This window comes from Nerophis lumbriciformis, linkage group LG04, assembly GCF_033978685.3.
Source record: "Nerophis lumbriciformis linkage group LG04, RoL_Nlum_v2.1, whole genome shotgun sequence".
Lineage (NCBI taxonomy): Eukaryota > Metazoa > Chordata > Actinopteri > Syngnathiformes > Syngnathidae > Nerophis > Nerophis lumbriciformis.
This window is the reverse complement of record NC_084551.2, coordinates 54994045-55013145: the sequence shown is the minus strand read 5'-3', so window position 1 is coordinate 55013145 and position 19101 is coordinate 54994045. Positions and strand designations below refer to the sequence as shown.

General features: G+C 35.4%; 2 protein-coding genes and 1 long non-coding RNA gene across 3 annotated transcripts in view; 2 read left to right on the top strand and 1 right to left on the bottom strand.

The window, feature by feature from the left end:
• Nucleotides 1-36: 36 nt before the first annotated feature.
• Nucleotides 37-12126, top strand: isoc2 (isochorismatase domain containing 2). Its single transcript, XM_072913065.1, has 6 exons — nt 37-185; nt 2010-2134; nt 2200-2412; nt 2482-2552; nt 10066-10183; nt 11984-12126. Coding segments are annotated over exons 1-6 (594 nt in total). The 5' UTR covers nt 37-184; the 3' UTR covers nt 12050-12126.
• LOC133604226 (uncharacterized) overlaps nt 2406-19101 on the bottom strand; it is a 35252-nt gene continuing 18556 nt past the window's right edge. Inside the window, exons 3-4 of the long non-coding RNA XR_009815070.2 lie at nt 12195-12363; nt 2406-2613 (exon numbers count right to left, since the gene is read on the bottom strand). This is a non-coding gene — a long non-coding RNA (uncharacterized lncRNA). The remainder of the gene's footprint in view (nt 2614-12194; nt 12364-19101) is intronic.
• The window catches only part of foxj2 (forkhead box J2), a 29037-nt gene continuing 22160 nt past the window's right edge, over nt 12225-19101 (top strand). The window contains exons 1-2 of the mRNA XM_061957412.2: nt 12225-12369; nt 15668-15963. Of these exons, the coding sequence (XP_061813396.2) occupies nt 15676-15963 (288 nt within the window). The 5' untranslated portion in view covers nt 12225-12369; nt 15668-15675. The remainder of the gene's footprint in view (nt 12370-15667; nt 15964-19101) is intronic.

Here is a 19101-nt window from a genome sequence, read left to right as displayed (position 1 = left end):
TGAACTTCCGCCTTCTTGCTTCTTTCTTTGTTTACTTGCTCTTTGGTTAGTTAAGTGCGACCTTAGCCGTGTCCTCATATGCAAGTAAACTCATGTTTGTTCTCTTTAAACACAGGAGAAGCCACATGGTAGCAGTTTAAGAGTGCAGTGAAACTTCTCACCCACTGACACACAGGACAGCAACAGTAAGTCACCCTGCACTATTACTCATTAGTATATCCATCCATTTCCTACCGCTTATTCCCTTCGGGGTCGCGGGGGCGCTGGAGCCTATCTCAGCTACAATCGGGCGGAAGGCGGGGTACACCCTGGACAAGTCGCCACCTCATCGTATATGTGCATTATTATTAGAATTGTATTATCTCACGTGCAAAATGTCGTTACATGGCAAAAGCTTTAAGTCCCCTATATGTATATATATATATATATATATATATATATATATATATACAAACCCCGTTTCCATATGAGTTGGGAAATTGTGTTAGATGTAAATATAAACGGAATATAATGATTTGCAAATCATTTTCAACCCATATTCAGTTGAATATGCTACAAAGACAACATATTTGATGTTCAAACTGATAAAAAAAATTTTTTTTGCAAATAATCATTAACTTTAGAATTTGATGCCAGCAACACGTGACAAAGAAGTTGGGAAAGGTGGCAATAAATACTGATAAAGTTGAGGAATGCTCATCAAACACTTATTTGGAACATCCCACAGGTGAACGGGGAAATTGGGAACAGGTGGGTGCCATGATTGGGTATAAAAGTAGATTCCATGAAATGCTCAGTCATTCACAAACAAGGATGGGGCGAGGGTCACCACTTTGTCAACAAATGCATGAGCAAATTGTTGAACAGTTTAAGAAAAACCTTTCTCAACCAGCTATTGCAAGGAATTTAGGGATTTCACCATCTAGGCTCCGTAATATCATCAAAGGGTTCAGAGAATCTAGAGAAATCACTGCACATAAGCAGCTAAGCCCGTGACCTTCGATCCCTCGGGCTGTGCTGCATCAACAAGCGACATCAGTGTGTAAAGGATATCACCACATGGGCTCAGGAACACTTCAGAAACCCACTGTCAGTAACTACAGTTGGTCGCTACATCTGTAAGTGTAAGTTAAAACTCTCCTATGCAAGGCGAAAGCCGTTTATCAACAACACCCAGAAACGCCGTCAGCTTCGCTGGGCCTGAGCTCATCTAAGATGGACTGATACAAAGTGGACGAGTCCACATTTTAAATTGTTTTTGGAAACTGTGGACGTCGTGTCCTACGGACCAAAGAGGAAAAGAACCATCCGGATTGTTATAGGCGCAAAGTGTAAAAGCCAGCATTTGTGATGGTATGGGGGTGTATTAGTGCCCAAGACATGGGTAACTTACACATCTGTGAAGGCACCATTAATGCTGAAAGGTTTTGGAGCAACATATGTTGCCATCCAAGCAACGTTACCATGGACGCCCCTGCTTATTTCAGCAAGACAATGCCAAGCCACGTCTTAAATCAACGTGGCTTCATAGTAAAAGAGTGCGGGTACTAGACTGGCCTGCCTGGAGTCCAGACATTGAAAATGTGTGGCGCATTATGAAGCCTAAAATAGCACAACGGAGACCCTCGGACTGTTGAACAACTTAAGCTGTACATCAAGCAAGAATGAGAAAGAATTGTCCACCTGAGAAGCTTCAAAAATGTGTCTCCTCAGTTCCCAAACGTTTACTGAGTGTTGTTAAAAGGAAAGGCCATGTAACACAGTGGTGAACATGCCCTTTCCCAACTACTTTGGCACGTGTTGCAGCCATGAAATTCTAAGTTAATTATTATTTGCAACATCAAATATCTTGTCTTTGTAGCATATTCAACTGAATATGGGTTGAAAATGATTTGCAAATCATTGTATTCCGTTTATATTTACATCTAACACAATTTCCCAACTCATATGGAAACGGGGTTTGTATAATATTGTATATATCATGTAAAAAAACCTGTTAATACTTGCAGTGGCAGGCGTGGGCAGACTGTCCAGCAAGGACGCGGTGCTCCTTCTGTGCGACATGCAGGAAAAGTTCCGGCCCAACATCTTCCAGTTCACCAACATCGTCAGCAACGCGGCCAGGTTGCTTCAGGTGGCAAACGCCCGTCCTCCGTCCCCTCTGGAACCAGCAGAAACACCCCCTCTTGCCCCCCACAGGCCAGTCGGGTTCTGGACATCCCCGCCATCCTGACGGAGCAGTACCCCAAAGGTTTGGGACCCACGGTGCCGGAGCTGGGGGCCGGGGATCTGAAGCCGCACGCCAAAACATCCTTCACCATGATGAGCGAGGACGTGGTCGGGGAGCTGCAGGCCGTGGGGAACCCCAAACAAGCCATCCTCTGCGGGATCGAGGCGCACGCTTGCATCGCGGTAACACCCCGAGGAATCATTTAATGAGTAACTTTGACCTCCTGGCTGACCTTTGCCCTCTGATGTCAGTGCACGACCTTCGACCTGCTGGAAAAGGGAATGGAGGTCCACATCGTGGCTGATGCCGTGTCATCGCGCAGGTACGTGCCATGTGTGCATCCAGGGGGAAGTGCGGCCGGGGGGCCATTTTTTTCGCACATTCTAGAAATATTATTGAAAAACAAACATAAAAAGTGTAATTTAGAGAAAACAGGTGAAAAGTAAAGGAAAAAAGTTGACGCTAATAACACAAAGTTGCCATGCAGGCTCTTTTTCTTTCTTTAAAACTGTCATTGATCAAAAAATAATAATGCATCAAAATCTATGTTGTTATGAATTATTGACATATTTAAGGCTCCAATTATTTTACATCAAATATTCCACTTTGAAATATCATTTGGGGAAAATATTGCATATTTTGTGTTTTTGCCATAACAAACAAAAAAACATTTAAAAAAAACAATTATATATTTTTTTATAATCGACAGATCTGAAGTTGACCTACAGACTTAAGCGTTGAAAGAAAAGAAAATACAATAAAATCACTTATTTCTTAACACTTATGAGTGAGACCCTTTTGGATCCCCAATCATTTTAGTAAGACTTAAAAAAAACAACCTAATTGCCTAAAAAATAATAATGAATCAAAATCAATGATGTTATGAATTATTGACATATTTAAGGCTCCAATTACTTCTCATAAATATTCCATTTTGACATTTAAGGGGTAAAATATTGCATATTTTGTGTTTTAGCTATTTAAAAACAAGGTTTTGACAAAAAGGGCATAAAACATATGAATTCTTATCAACAGACCTAAAGTTGATCTAAAGGTTTAAGCGTGGAATGAAAAAAGTATATATATATATATATATATATATATATATATATATATATAAATGATAAATGGGTTGTACTTGTATAGCGCTTTTCTACCTTCAAGGTACTCAAAGCGCTTTGACACTACTTCCACATTTATCCATTCACACACACATTCACACACTGATGGAGGGAGCTGCCATGCAAGGCGCTAACCAGCACCCATCAGGAGCAAGAATGAAGTGTCTTGCTCAGGACACAACGGACATGACGAGGTTGGTACTAGGTGGGGATTGAACCAGGGACCCTCGGGTCGCGCACGGCCATTCTTCCACTGCGCCACGCCGTCCCCAATTGCAATATTTTCCCCATATATATATATATGGGGAAAATATTGCAATTTTTGTGTTTTTGCCATAACAGGGTTTTAACAAACAAAAAAACATTTTAAAATAATTCTTATTTTTCATAATCGACAGATCTGAAGTTGACCTCGAGACTTAAGCGTTGAAAGTAAAAAAAAAACAAAACAATAAAATCACTTATTTTTTAACACTTATGGGTGGGACCCTTTTGGATCCCCAAGAATTTTAGTGAGACTTAAAAAAAAAACTTAATTGCCTAAAAAATAACAATGATGTTATGAATTATTGACATATTTAAGGCTCCAATTACTTCTCATAAATATTAAATTTTTACATTTTTGGGGGTAAAATATTCATATTTTGTGTTTTTGCCATAACAAACAAAAAAACATTTAAAAAAAACAATTATATATTTTTTTTATAATCGACAGATCTGAAGTTGACCTCAGATCCTTTTAAGCGTTGAAAGAAAAGAAAATACAATAAAATCACTTATTTTTTAACACTTATGAGTGGGACCCTTTTGGATCCCCAATCATTTTAGTGAGACTTAAAAAAAACAACCTAATTGCCTAAAAAATAATAATGAATCAAAATCAATGATGTTATGAATTATTGACATATTTAAGGCTCCAATTACTTCTCATAAATATTCCATTTTGACATTTAAGGGGTAAAATATTGCATATTTTGTGTTTTAGCTATTTAAAAACAAGGTTTTGACAAAAAGGGTATAAAACATAAGACATTTTTTGGGGGGAATTCATATCAACAGACCTAAAGTTGATCTAAAGATTTAAGCGTGGAATGAAAAAAAAAAGTATATATATATATATATATATATATATATATATATATATACAATTGCAATATTTTCCCCATATATACATATATGGGGAAAATATTGCAATTTTTGTGTTTTTGCCATAACAAAAGGGTTTTAACAAACAAAAAGCATTTTTAAAAAATTCTTATTTCTTTATAATCGACAGATCTGAAGTTGACCTCGAGACTTAAGCGTTGAAAGTTAAAAAAAAATAAATACAATAAAATCACTTATTTTTTAACACTTATGAGTGGGACTCTTTTGGATCCCCAAGAATTTTAGTGAGACTTAAAAAAACAACCTAATTGCCTAAAAAATAATAATGAATCAAAATCAATGATGTTATGAATTATTGACATATTTAAGGCTCCAATTACTTCACATAAATATTCCATTTTGACATTTTAGGGGTAAAATATTGCATATTTTGTGTTTTAGCTATTTAAAAACAAGGTTTTGACAAAAAGGGCATAAAACATAAGACATTTTTGGGGGGGGATTCATATCAACAGACCTAAAGTTGATCTAAAGATTTAAGCGTGGAATGAAAAAAAAAGTATATATATATATATATATATATACACACACACAATTGCAATATTTTCCCCATATATATATATATATATATATATGGGGAAAATATTGCAATGTTTGTGTTTTTGCCATAACAACAGGGTTTTAACAAACAAAAAAACATTTTTTTTAATTTTTTATTTTTTATAATCAATAGATCTGAAGTTGACCTCGAGACTTAAGCGTTGAAAGTTAAAAAAAATAAATACAATAAAATCACTTATTTTTTAACACTTATGGGAGGGACCCTTTTGGATCCCCAAGAATTTTAGTGAGACTTAAAAAAAAAACTTAATTGCCTAAAAAATAACAATGATGTTATGAATTATTGACATATTTAAGGCTCCAATTACTTCTCATAAATATTAAATTTTTACATTTTTGGGGGTAAAATATTCATATTTTGTGTTTTTGCCATAACAAACAAAAAAACATTTAAAAAAAACAATTATATATTTTTTTTATAATCGACAGATCTGAAGTTGACCTCAGATCCTTTTAAGCGTTGAAAGAAAAGAAAATACAATAAAATCACTTATTTTTTAACACTTATGAGTGGGACCCTTTTGGATCCCCAATCATTTTAGTGAGACTTAAAAAAAACAACCTAATTGCCTAAAAAATAATAATGAATCAAAATCAATGATGTTATGAATTATTGACATATTTAAGGCTCCAATTACTTCTCATAAATATTCCATTTTGACATTTAAGGGGTAAAATATTGCATATTTTGTGTTTTAGCTATTTAAAAACAAGGTTTTGACAAAAAGGGTATAAAACATAAGACATTTTTTGGGGGGAATTCATATCAACAGACCTAAAGTTGATCTAAAGATTTAAGCGTGGAATGAAAAAAAAAAGTATATATATATATATATATATATATATATACAATTGCAATATTTTCCCCATATATACATATATGGGGAAAATATTGCAATTTTTGTGTTTTTGCCATAACAAAAGGGTTTTAACAAACAAAAAGCATTTTTAAAAAATTCTTATTTCTTTATAATCGACAGATCTGAAGTTGACCTCGAGACTTAAGCGTTGAAAGTTAAAAAAAAATAAATACAATAAAATCACTTATTTTTTAACACTTATGAGTGGGACTCTTTTGGATCCCCAAGAATTTTAGTGAGACTTAAAAAAACAACCTAATTGCCTAAAAAATAATAATGAATCAAAATCAATGATGTTATGAATTATTGACATATTTAAGGCTCCAATTACTTCACATAAATATTCCATTTTGACATTTTAGGGGTAAAATATTGCATATTTTGTGTTTTAGCTATTTAAAAACAAGGTTTTGACAAAAAGGGCATAAAACATAAGACATTTTTGGGGGGGGATTCATATCAACAGACCTAAAGTTGATCTAAAGATTTAAGCGTGGAATGAAAAAAAAAGTATATATATATATATATATATATATATACACACACACAATTGCAATATTTTCCCCATATATATATATATATATATATATATGGGGAAAATATTGCAATGTTTGTGTTTTTGCCATAACAACAGGGTTTTAACAAACAAAAAAACATTTTTTTTAATTTTTTATTTTTTATAATCAATAGATCTGAAGTTGACCTCGAGACTTAAGCGTTGAAAGTTAAAAAAAATAAATACAATAAAATCACTTATTTTTTAACACTTATGGGAGGGACCCTTTTGGATCCCCAAGAATTTTAGTGAGACTTAAAAAAAAAACTTAATTGCCTAAAAAATAACAATGATGTTATGAATTATTGACATATTTAAGGCTCCAATTACTTCTCATAAATATTAAATTTTTACATTTTTGGGGGTAAAATATTCATATTTTGTGTTTTTGCCATAACAAACAAAAAAACATTTAAAAAAAACAATTATATATTTTTTTTATAATCGACAGATCTGAAGTTGACCTCAGATCCTTTTAAGCGTTGAAAGAAAAGAAAATACAATAAAATCACTTATTTTTTAACACTTATGAGTGGGACCCTTTTGGATCCCCAATCATTTTAGTGAGACTTAAAAAAAACAACCTAATTGCCTAAAAAATAATAATGAATCAAAATCAATGATGTTATGAATTATTGACATATTTAAGGCTCCAATTACTTCTCATAAATATTCCATTTTGACATTTAAGGGGTAAAATATTGCATATTTTGTGTTTTAGCTATTTAAAAACAAGGTTTTGACAAAAAGGGTATAAAACATAAGACATTTTTTGGGGGGAATTCATATCAACAGACCTAAAGTTGATCTAAAGATTTAAGCGTGGAATGAAAAAAAAAAGTATATATATATATATATATATATATATATATATATATATATATATATATACAATTGCAATATTTTCCCCATATATACATATATGGGGAAAATATTGCAATTTTTGTGTTTTTGCCATAACAAAAGGGTTTTAACAAACAAAAAGCATTTTTAAAAAATTCTTATTTCTTTATAATCGACAGATCTGAAGTTGACCTCGAGACTTAAGCGTTGAAAGTTTAAAAAAAAAAAATACAATAAAATCACTTATTTTTTAACACTTATGAGTGGGACTCTTTTGGATCCCCAAGAATTTTAGTGAGACTTAAAAAAACAACCTAATTGCCTAAAAAATAATAATGAATCAAAATCAATGATGTTATGAATTATTGACATATTTAAGGCTCCAATTACTTCACATAAATATTCCATTTTGACATTTTAGGGGTAAAATATTGCATATTTTGTGTTTTAGCTATTTAAAAACAAGGTTTTGACAAAAAGGGCATAAAACATAAGACATTTTTGGGGGGGGATTCATATCAACAGACCTAAAGTTGATCTAAAGATTTAAGCGTGGAATGAAAAAAAAAGTATATATATATATATATATATATATATACACACACACAATTGCAATATTTTCCCCATATATATATATATATATATATATGGGGAAAATATTGCAATGTTTGTGTTTTTGCCATAACAACAGGGTTTTAACAAACAAAAAAACATTTTTTTTAATTTTTTATTTTTTATAATCAATAGATCTGAAGTTGACCTCGAGACTTAAGCGTTGAAAGTTAAAAAAAATAAATACAATAAAATCACTTATTTTTTAACACTTATGGGAGGGACCCTTTTGGATCCCCAAGAATTTTAGTGAGACTTAAAAAAAAAACTAATTGCCTAAAAAATAACAATGATGTTATGAATTATTGACATATTTAAGGCTCCAATTACTTCTCATAAATATTAAATTTTTACATTTTTGGGGGTAAAATATTGCATATTTTGTGTTTTAGCTATTTAAAAACAAGGTTTTGACAAAAAGGGCATAAAACATAAGACATTTTTTGGGGAATTTATATCAACAGACCTAAAGTTGATCTAAAGATTTAAGCGTGGAATGAAAAAAAAATTATGTATATATAGGACTGTCTCAGAAAATTAGAATATTGTGATAAAGTTCTTTATTTTCTGTAATGCAATTAAAAAAAAAAAAAAAAAAAAAAAAAGTCATACATTCTGGATTCATTACACATCAACTGAAATATTGCAAGCCTTTTATTATTTTAATATTGCTGATTATGGCATACAGCTTAAGAAAACTCAAAAATCCTATCTCAAAAAATTTGAATATTTCCTCAGACCAAGTAAAAAAAAAAGATTTATAACAGCAAAACAAAATCAAACATTTGAAAATGTCAATTAATGCACTCAGTACTTGGTTGGGAATCCTTTTGCACGGATTACTGCATCAATGCGGCGTGACATGGAGGCAATCAGCCTGTGGCATTGCTGAGGTGTTATGGATGCTTCAATAGCGGCCTTTAGCTCATTTGCATTATTGGGTCTGGTGTCTTTCAGCTTCTTCTTCACAATACCCCACAAATTCTCTATGGGGTTCAGGCAGGCCAATGGAGGACAGTAATGCCATGGTCAGTACGCCAGTTACTGGTGGTTTTAGCACTGTGGGAAGGTGCCAGATCATGCTGGAAAATGAAATCATCATCTCCATAGAGCTTTTCAACAGATGGAAGCATGTAGTGCTCTAAAATCTCTAGAAGCGTCTGACTTGGGCTATGGAAAAGAAGCACTGGACAGTTGCAGAGTGGTCCAGAGTCCTGTTTTGGACTTCAAGGCGCTAGAGTCTGGAGGAAGGCTGGAGAGGAGCAAAATCCAAGTTGCTTGAAATCCAGTGTGAAGTTCCCATAGTCAGCAATGGTTTGGGGAGCCATGTCAGCTGCTGGTGTTGGTCCACTGTGTTTCATCAAGTCCAGAGTCAACGCAGCTGTGTACCAAGAGATTGCATGCATAAAGACACCAGACCCAATAATGCAAATGAGCTAAAGGCATCCATAACACCTCAGCAATGCCATAGGCTGATTGCCTCCATGCCACGCCGCATTGATGCAGTAATCCGTGCAAAAGGATTCCCAACCAAGTACTTTTTTTTTACTTGGTCTGAGGAAATATTCTAATTTTTTGAGATGGGATTTTTGAGTTTTCTTAAGCTGTATGCCATAATCAGCAATATTAAAATAATAAAAGGCTTGCAATATTTAAGTTAATGTGTAATTAATCCAGAATGTATGACATTTTTGTTTTTTTAAATTGCATTACAGAAAATAAAGAACTATCACAATATTAAAATTTTCTGAGACAGTGTATATATATATATATATATATATATATATATATATATATATATATATATATATATATATATATATATATATTATAATTTTTTTATTGTTAAAACCCTGTTATGGCAAAAACACTATATATATTTATTTATTTATATATATATATATATATATATATATATATATATATATATATATATATAATAATGATGTATTATTTAACATTTGTATGACTGAGGCCCTTGCGGGTCCCAGGGACCAAACTTGAAGGAAGCTTTAAAAGATAAAAAATATATATATATTGGTTTTGAAAAATAAAACTATTAAAATGACCTACACATGCTGGGATGTTTTAGTCAGTTGTCTTCACCCCCCACAGCCAGACAGACCGCCTGTTCGCGCTGTCCCGCCTGAGGCAGAGCGGCGCTTTCCTCACCACCACCGAGGCCGTCCTGCTGCAGCTGGTCCAGGACGCACGACACCCCAACTTTAAGGAGGTGTGCTCTTTTGCGGCCACTACATTAGGAACATCAGCTATTATTTTAATCCATGAACTTTATCTCACGTTGATTAATAACATTTTTTAAATGATTGGTTTCCCCCATGTTCTTAATTTAATTTAATTTTATATTATTTTATCTTATTTTATTAATTTTATTTAATTAACGTTATTAAATGCTAACAGGTATCATTCGTTAAGCAACAAAATATTTGATGCTGAGGTGTATACCTGCAAAATGAGCAAAAAAACTAGTATGCTAAAATGCTAACTGTAACATACATCAAGTACCAAAACGCTGGAGTGTATACCTGCAAAATGCGCTAAAAAGCTGGCATGCTAACATTAGCAAGCTAACCGTTATCATTCGTTAAGCAACCAAATAGTGTATACCTGCAAAATGCGCAAAAAAGCTAGCATGCTTACAGGTATGATTCGTTAAGCAACACAATAGTGTATACCTGCAAAATGCGCAAAAAAAGAAGTTAGCATGCTAACAGGTATCATTCGTTAAGCAACAAAATAGTGTATACCTGCAATATGCGCAAAAATAAAGCTAGCATGCTAACAGGTATCATTCGTTAAGCAACCAAATAGTGTATACCTGCAAAATGCGCAAAAAAGCTAGCATGTTAACATTAGCATGCTTACAGGTATGATTCGTTAAGCAACAAAATAGTGTATACCTGCAAAATGCGCAAAACAGTTAGCATGCTAACAGGTATCATTCGTTAAGCAAGGAAATAGTGTATACCTGCAAAACGCGAAAAAAAAAGCTAGCATGCTAACAGGTATCATTCGTTAAGCAGCAAAATAGTGTATACCTGCAAAACGTGCAAAAAAAGCTAGCATGCTAACAGGTATCATTCGTTAAGCAACAAAATAGTGTATACCGGCAAAAAAGCTAGCATGCTAACAGGTATCATCCGTTAAGCAACAAAACAGTGTATACCGGTACCTGCAAAATGCGCAAAAAAAAAAAGCTAGCATGCTAACAGGTATCATTCGTTAAGCTACAAAATAGTGTATACCTGCAACATGCGCAAAAAAAAGGTAGCTTGCTAACAGGTATCATTCGTTAAGCTACAAAATAGTGTATACCTGCAACATGCGCAAAAAAAAGCCAGCATGCTTACATTAGCATGCTAACAGGTATCATTCGTTAAGCAATAAAATAGTGTATACCTTCAAAATGCGCAAAAAAAAGCTAGCATGCTAACAGGTATCATTCGTTAAGCAACCAAATGGTGTATACCTGCAATATGCGCAAAAAATACAGCTAGCATGCTAACATTAGCATGCTAACAGGTATCATTCGTTAAGCAACCAAATAGTGTATAACTGCAAAATGCGCAAATAAAAGCTAGCATGCTAACATTAGAATGCTAACAGGTATCATTCGTTAAGCAACAAAATAGTGTATACCTGCAAAATGCACAAAAAAAAAAGCTATCATGCTAACAGGTATCATTCGTTAAGCAACAAAATAAAGTATACCTGCAAAATGCACAAACAAAAGCTAGCATGCTAACAGGTATCATTCGTTAAGCAACAAAATAGTGTATACCTGCAAAATGCGCAAAAAAAAAAAGCTAGCATGCTAACAGGTATCATTCGTTAAGCAACAAAATAGTGTATACCTGCAAAATGCGGGGGGGAAAAGCTAGCATGCTAACATTAGCATGCTAACGATGGCGGGGCTGTAAAAATGGAAAGTTTAGATCCGCCCCTGGTGTACCTAATGTTATGGCCCAAGGTTGTTGTTTGAGCCACTTTAACAACGTGTGTACTTCTTCAGATTCAGACGCTCATGATGCAGCCGTCCCCCGACACCGGCCTGCTGGCCTTCTTCAGCGCCCTCTAGGAAGACCTCCCTGCAGGACTGGGTCTCCCTGCAGGACTAGGTCTCCAAAGTCCTCAAGCAATAAAGACATACTCAAATTTCCCGCCTGTGTGTGTGTGTGTGGGGGGGAGAGGCTGGACTACCAGCTGACAGGGGCGGTACTCACAGCGATGATGTCATCAGGGGGGGAGGAGCCTCTGACGTCATCGGTGCACAGGCACGACGGGCGGGGAAGGAAAAGGAAGCTCTGCCGATGAGGACTGCCCGGAGCAAAAGTTAGCAAAGTTTGTGTGCGTGGAGGCCCAGAAGAGGATCGGAATGCAGGGGAGGAAGACCTGAAGGTGAGGGGGAGAGGAAGGGGGCCGTGAGGTGAGGAGTGGGATTAGTCCTGCTTAGACGGGCGTCTGATGTTCACACTTTTTAAGGCCTTCGCCCTCTTTGGACGTAAACATGACAGCAAACCTTTTTGCACTGAGGGCCACACGCTGCTAAATGTAAGCATTTGCTTCAAAAGTAATTCAATATTAATTATAAATATTGTGGCCCTCCTCAGTGTTGGTCAACACTAAAGCCCCCGGGGACCCAAAAGGGTCTCAGTCATTTAAGTGTTAAAAATAAGATATATTTTATTTTCTATAGGCCAACTTCAGATTTATCCAATGACATAAAGTTGACATTTTTTTTAATGGTTTTTATGTCAAAGAAACATGTTTTTTATCAAAAAGACAAACTATGCATTATTTCCCCTCCCAAAAAAGGGTTGAAAGTCAAATATTTGAGTAAAGTAATTGAAATGGATCACTATTTCATAACATTGATTTTAATTTATTATTATTATTATTTGAAAAATGGCGGTTTAAATAGTTTAAAGCTGTATAATAGACTGTATATGTTATTCACATGTGAATAACATATACAGTCTATTATACAGCATTATTCACATGTAAATAATGCTGTATAATAGACTGTATTTATGTTATTCACATGTGATTAATGCTGTATAATAGACTTTATAATATTCACATGTGAATAATACTGTATAACAGACTGTGTTTATATTATTAACTTGTGAATAATGCTGTATAATAGACTGTATTTATACTATTCACATGTGAATAATGCTGTATAAAAGACTATTTTTCACATGTGAATAATGCCGTTTAATAGACTATATTATTCACATGTGAATAATGCTGTATAATAGACTGTATTTATATTATTCACTTGTGAATAATGCTGTATACTAGACTGTATTTATATTTTTCACATGTGAATAATGCTGTATAATAAACTGTATTTATATTATTCACATGTGAATAATGCTGTATAATAGACTGTATTTATGTTATTCACATGTGAATAATGCTGTATAATAGACTGTATTTATGTTATTCACATGTGAATAATGCTGTATAATAGACGGTATTTGTTATTTACATGTGAATAATACTGTAAAATATACTGTATATATGTTATTCACATGTGAATAATGCGGCATAATAGACTATATTATTCACATGTGAATAATGATGTATAATAGACTGTATTTATATTATTCCCATGTGATAATGCTGTATTATAGACTGTTATTCACATGTGAATAATGCTGTATAATAGACTGTATTATTCACATGTGACAATGCTGTATAATAGACTGTATTTATATTATTCACTTGTGAATAATGCTGTATACTGGACTGTATTTATATTATTCACATGTGAATAATGCTGTATAATAGACTATATTATTCACATGTGAATAATGCTGTATAATAGACTGTATTTATATTATTCACTTGTGAATAATGCTGTATACTAGACTGTATTTATATTATTCACATGTGAATAATGCTGTATAATAGACTATATTATTCACATGTGAATAATGCTGTATAATAAACGGTATTTATATTATTCACATGTGAATAATGCTGTATAATAGACTATATTATTCACATGTGACAATGCTGTATAATAGACTGTATTTATATTATTCACATGTGAATATAACAGTATAATAGACTGTATTTGTTATTCACATGTGAATAATACTGTATAATATACTGTATTTATGTTATTCACATGTGAATAATGCTGTATAATAGACTATATTATTCACATGTGAATAATGCTGTATAATAGACTATTTATATTATTCACATGTGAATAATGCTGTATTATAGACTATGTTATTCACATGTGAATAATGCTGTATAATAGACTGTATTTATATTATTCACATGTGAATAATGCTGTATAATAGACTGTATTTATATTATTCACATGTGAATAGTGCTGTATAATAGACTGTATTTATATTATTCACATGTGAATAATGCTGTATAATAGACTGTATATTATTCACATGTGAATAATGCTGTATAATAGACTGTATTTATATTATTCACATGTGAATAATGCTGTATAATAGACTATTTATATTATTCACATGTGAATAATGCCGTATAATAGACTGTATTTATATTATTCACATGTGAATAATGCTAGATAATAGATTGTATTTATATTATTCACATGTGAATAATGCTGTATAATAGACTATGTTATTCACATGTGAATAATGTTGTATAATAGACTGTATTTATATTTTTCACTTGTGAATAATGCCGTATTATAGATTATTTATATTCATGTGAATAATGCTGTATAATAGACTGTATTTATATTATTCACATGTGAATAATGCTGTATAATAGACTGTATATTATTCACATGTGAATAATGCTGTATAATAGACTGTATTTATATTATTCACATGTGAATAATGCTGTATAATAGACTGTATATGTTATTCACATGTGAATAATGCTGTATAATAGACTATTTATATTATTCACATGTGAATAATGCCGTATAATAGACTGTATTTATATTATTCACATGTGAATAATGCTAGATAATAGATTGTATTTATATTATTCACATGTGAATAATGCTGTATAATAGACTATGTTATTCACATGTGAATAATGCTGTATAATAGACTGTATTTATATTTTTCACTTGTGAATAATGCCGTATTATAGATTATTTATATTCATTCATGTGAATAATGCTGTATAATAGACTGTATTTATATTATTCACATGTGAATAATGCTGTATAATAGACTGTATTTATGTTATTCACATGTGAATAAAATAGACTGTATTTATGTTATTCACATGTGAATAAAATAGACTGGATTTATGTTATTCACATGTAAAAAAATACCTAAGTGTTTATTGTCTATTGTGAGTGAACTGTGGTGCTGAATTTCCCCCAGGCATCAATAAAGTACTTCATATTCTATTTTTGTCAAAGAGAACCCTATCTTCTATGGCAAAAACACAAAATTTGTCTCCCGAAAAGTGTTCAAAATTAAATATTTGATGTGAAGTAATTGGAGCCTTAAATATGCCAATAATGCATAACACTGATTTGGATTGATTATTATTTTGGAGTTTTAAAGTCAAAAATAGCCTGCATGGCAACTTTTTCTCGTTACATTTCACCCGTTTGCTCTTTTATTACACTTGTTATGTGTAATGTTATTTTTAGCACGGGCTGTGTGGGAAAATGGTCCGCGGCCGCACTTCTGTCGTACCAAAGTTGTGGCTAACGAGGTCGGGTCCACAGACTCGGAGATGTCGTCCAACCTGGACTCCAGCCTGACCAGCATCGACTGGCTGCCCCAGCTGGGAGTCAGCAGCCTGCGCTCGGGGCGAGAGAGAGGAGGGGGAGAGAGAGACAGGAGGCGGGACGTCCCGCACGCGACCTCCGCCAACCCCAGAGGCAAGCCCCCCCACAGCTACGCCACCCTCATCGCCATGGCGATCAGCGCCGCCCCTGACCGGCAGCTGAGCCTGAACGACATCTACACCTGGATCAGTGACACCTTCCCCTACTACAGCCGCACCTGTCGAGGGTGGAAGGTACTTTAGAAGACACACCTGGTGAACAGTCATCAGACTGCTAAATAGTGAGCTGGTAAACAATGATCAGACTGCTAAATAGTGAGCTGGTGAACGGTGATCAGACTGCTAAATAGTGAGCTGTGAACAGTGATCAGACTGCTAAATAGTGAGCTGGTGAACAGTGATCAGACTGCTAAATAAAGAGCTGGTGAACAGTGATCAGACTGCTAAATAGTGAGCTGGTGAACGGTAATCAGACTGCTAAATAGTGAGCTGGTGAACAGTGATCAAAATGCTAAATAGTGAGCTGGTGAACGGTGATCAAACTGCTGAATAGTGAGCTGGTGAACGGGGATCAGACTGCTAAATAGTGAGCTGGTGAACGGTGATCAGACTGCTAAATAGTGAGCTGGTGAACAATGATCCAACTGCTAAATAGTGAGCTGGTGAACAGTGATCAGACTGCTGAATAGTGAGCTGGTGAATAGTGATCAGACTGCTAAATATTGAGCTGGTGAATAGTGATCAGACTGCTAAATAGTGAGCTGGTGAACGGTGATCAGACTGCTAAATAGTGAGCTGGTGAACGGTGATCAGACTGCTAAATAGTGAGCTGGTGAACAGTGATAAGACTGCTAAATAGTGAGCTGGTGAACAGTGATCAAAATGCTAAATAGTGAGCTGGTGAACAGTGATGAGACTGCTAAATAGTGAGTTGGTGAACTGTGATCAGACTGCTGAATAGTGAGCTGGTGAACAGTGATCAGACTGCTAAATAGTGAGCTGGTGAACAGTGATCAGACTGCTAAATAGTGAACAGTGATCAGACTGCTAAATAGTGAGCTGGTGAACAGTGATCAGACTGCTAAATAGTGAGCTGGTGAACGGTGATCAGACTGCTAAATAGTGAGCTGGTGAACGGTGATCAGACTGCTAAAGAGTGAGCTGGTGAACAGCTATCGGACTGCTAAATAGTGAGCTGGTGAACAGTGATCAGACTGCTAAATAGTGAGCTGGTGAACAGTGATCAGACTGCTAAATAGTGAGCTGGTGAACAGTGATCAGACTGCTAAATAATGAGCTGCTGAACAGTGATCAGACTGCTAAATAGTGAGCTGGTGAACAGTGATCAGACTACTAAATAGTGAGCTGGTGAACAGCTATCAGACTGCTAAATAGTGAGCCGGTGAACGGTTATCAGACTGCTAAATAGTGAGCTGGTGAACGGTGATCGGACTGCTAAATAGTGAGCCGGTGAACGGTGATCGGACTGCTAAATATTGAGCTGGTGCACGGTGATCAGACTGCTAAATTGTGAGCTGGTGAACAGTGATCAGACTGCTAAATAGTGAGCTGGTGAACAGTGAGCAGACTGCTAAACAGTGAGCTGGTGAACAGTGATCAGACTGCTAAATAGTGAGCTGGTGAACAGTGATCAAAATGCTAAATAGTGAGCTGGTGAACAGTGATCAGACTGCTAAATAGTGAGCAGGTGAACAGTGATCAGACTGCTAAATAGTGAGCTGTTGAACAGTGATCAGACTGCTAAATAGTGAGCAGGTGAACAGTGATCAGACTGCTAAATAGTGAGCTGTTGAACAGTGATCAGACTGCTAAATAGTGAGCTGGTGAGCAGTGATCAGACTGCTAAATAGTGAGCTGGTGAACGGTGATCAGACTGCTAAATAGTGAGCTGGTGAACGGTGATCAGACTGCTAAATAGTGAGCTGGTGAACAGTCATCAGACTGCTAAATAGTGAGCTGGTGAACGGTGATCAGACTGCTAAATAGTGAGCTGGTGAACGGTGATCAGACTGCTAAATAGTGAGCTGGTGAACGGTGATCAGACTGCTAAATAGTGAGCTGGTGAACGGTGAGCAGACTGCTAAATAGTGAGCTGGTGAACAGTGATTAGACTGCTGAATAGTGAGCTGGTGAACGGTGATCAGACTGCTAAATAGTGAGCTGTTGAACAGTGATCAAACTGCTAAATAGTAAGCTGGTGAACAGTGATCAGACTGCTAAATAGTGAGCTGGTGAACAGTGATCAAAATGCTAAATAGTGAGCTGGTGAACGGTGATCAGACTGCTAAATAGTGAGCTGGTGAACGGTGATCAGACTGCTAAATAGTGAGCTGGTGAACAGTGATCAGACTGCTAAATAGTGAGCTGGTGAACGGTGATCAGACTGCTAAATAGTGAGCTGGTGAACGGTGATCAGACTGCTAAATAGCGAGCTGGTGAACAATGATCAGACTGCTAAATAGTGAGCTGATGAACAGTGATCAGACTGCTAAATAGTGAGCTGGTGAACAGTGATCAGACTGCTAAATAGTGAGCTGGTGAACGGTGATCAGACTGCTAAATAGTGAGCTGGTGAACAGTGATCAGACTGCTAAGTAGTGAGCTGGTGAACAGGGATCAGACTGCTAAATAGCGAGCTGGTGAACGGTGTTCAGACTGCTAAATAGTGAGTTGGTGAACAGTGATCAGACTGCTAAATTGTGAGCTGGTGAACAGTGATCAGACTGCTAAATAGTGAGCTGGTGAACAGTGAGCAGACTGCTAAACAGTGAGCTGGTGAACAGTGATCAGACTGCTAAATAGTGAGCTGGTGAACAGTGATCAAAATGCTAAATAGTGAGCTGGTGAACAGTGATCAGACTGCTAAATAGTGAGCAGGTGAACAGTGATCAGACTGCTAAATAGTGAGCTGTTGAACAGTGATCAGACTGCTAAATAGTGAGCAGGTGAACAGTGATCAGACTGCTAAATAGTGAGCTGTTGAACAGTGATCAGACTGCTAAATAGTGAGCTGGTGAGCAGTGATCAGACTGCTAAATAGTGAGCTGGTGAACGGTGATCAGACTGCTAAATAGTGAGCTGGTGAACGGTGATCAGACTGCTAAATAGTGAGCTGGTGAACAGTCATCAGACTGCTAAATAGTGAGCTGGTGAACGGTGATCAGACTGCTAAATAGTGAGCTGGTGAACGGTGATCAGACTGCTAAATAGTGAGCTGGTGAACGGTGATCAGACTGCTAAATAGTGAGCTGGTGAACGGTGAGCAGACTGCTAAATAGTGAGCTGGTGAACAGTGATTAGACTGCTGAATAGTGAGCTGGTGAACGGTGATCAGACTGCTAAATAGTGAGC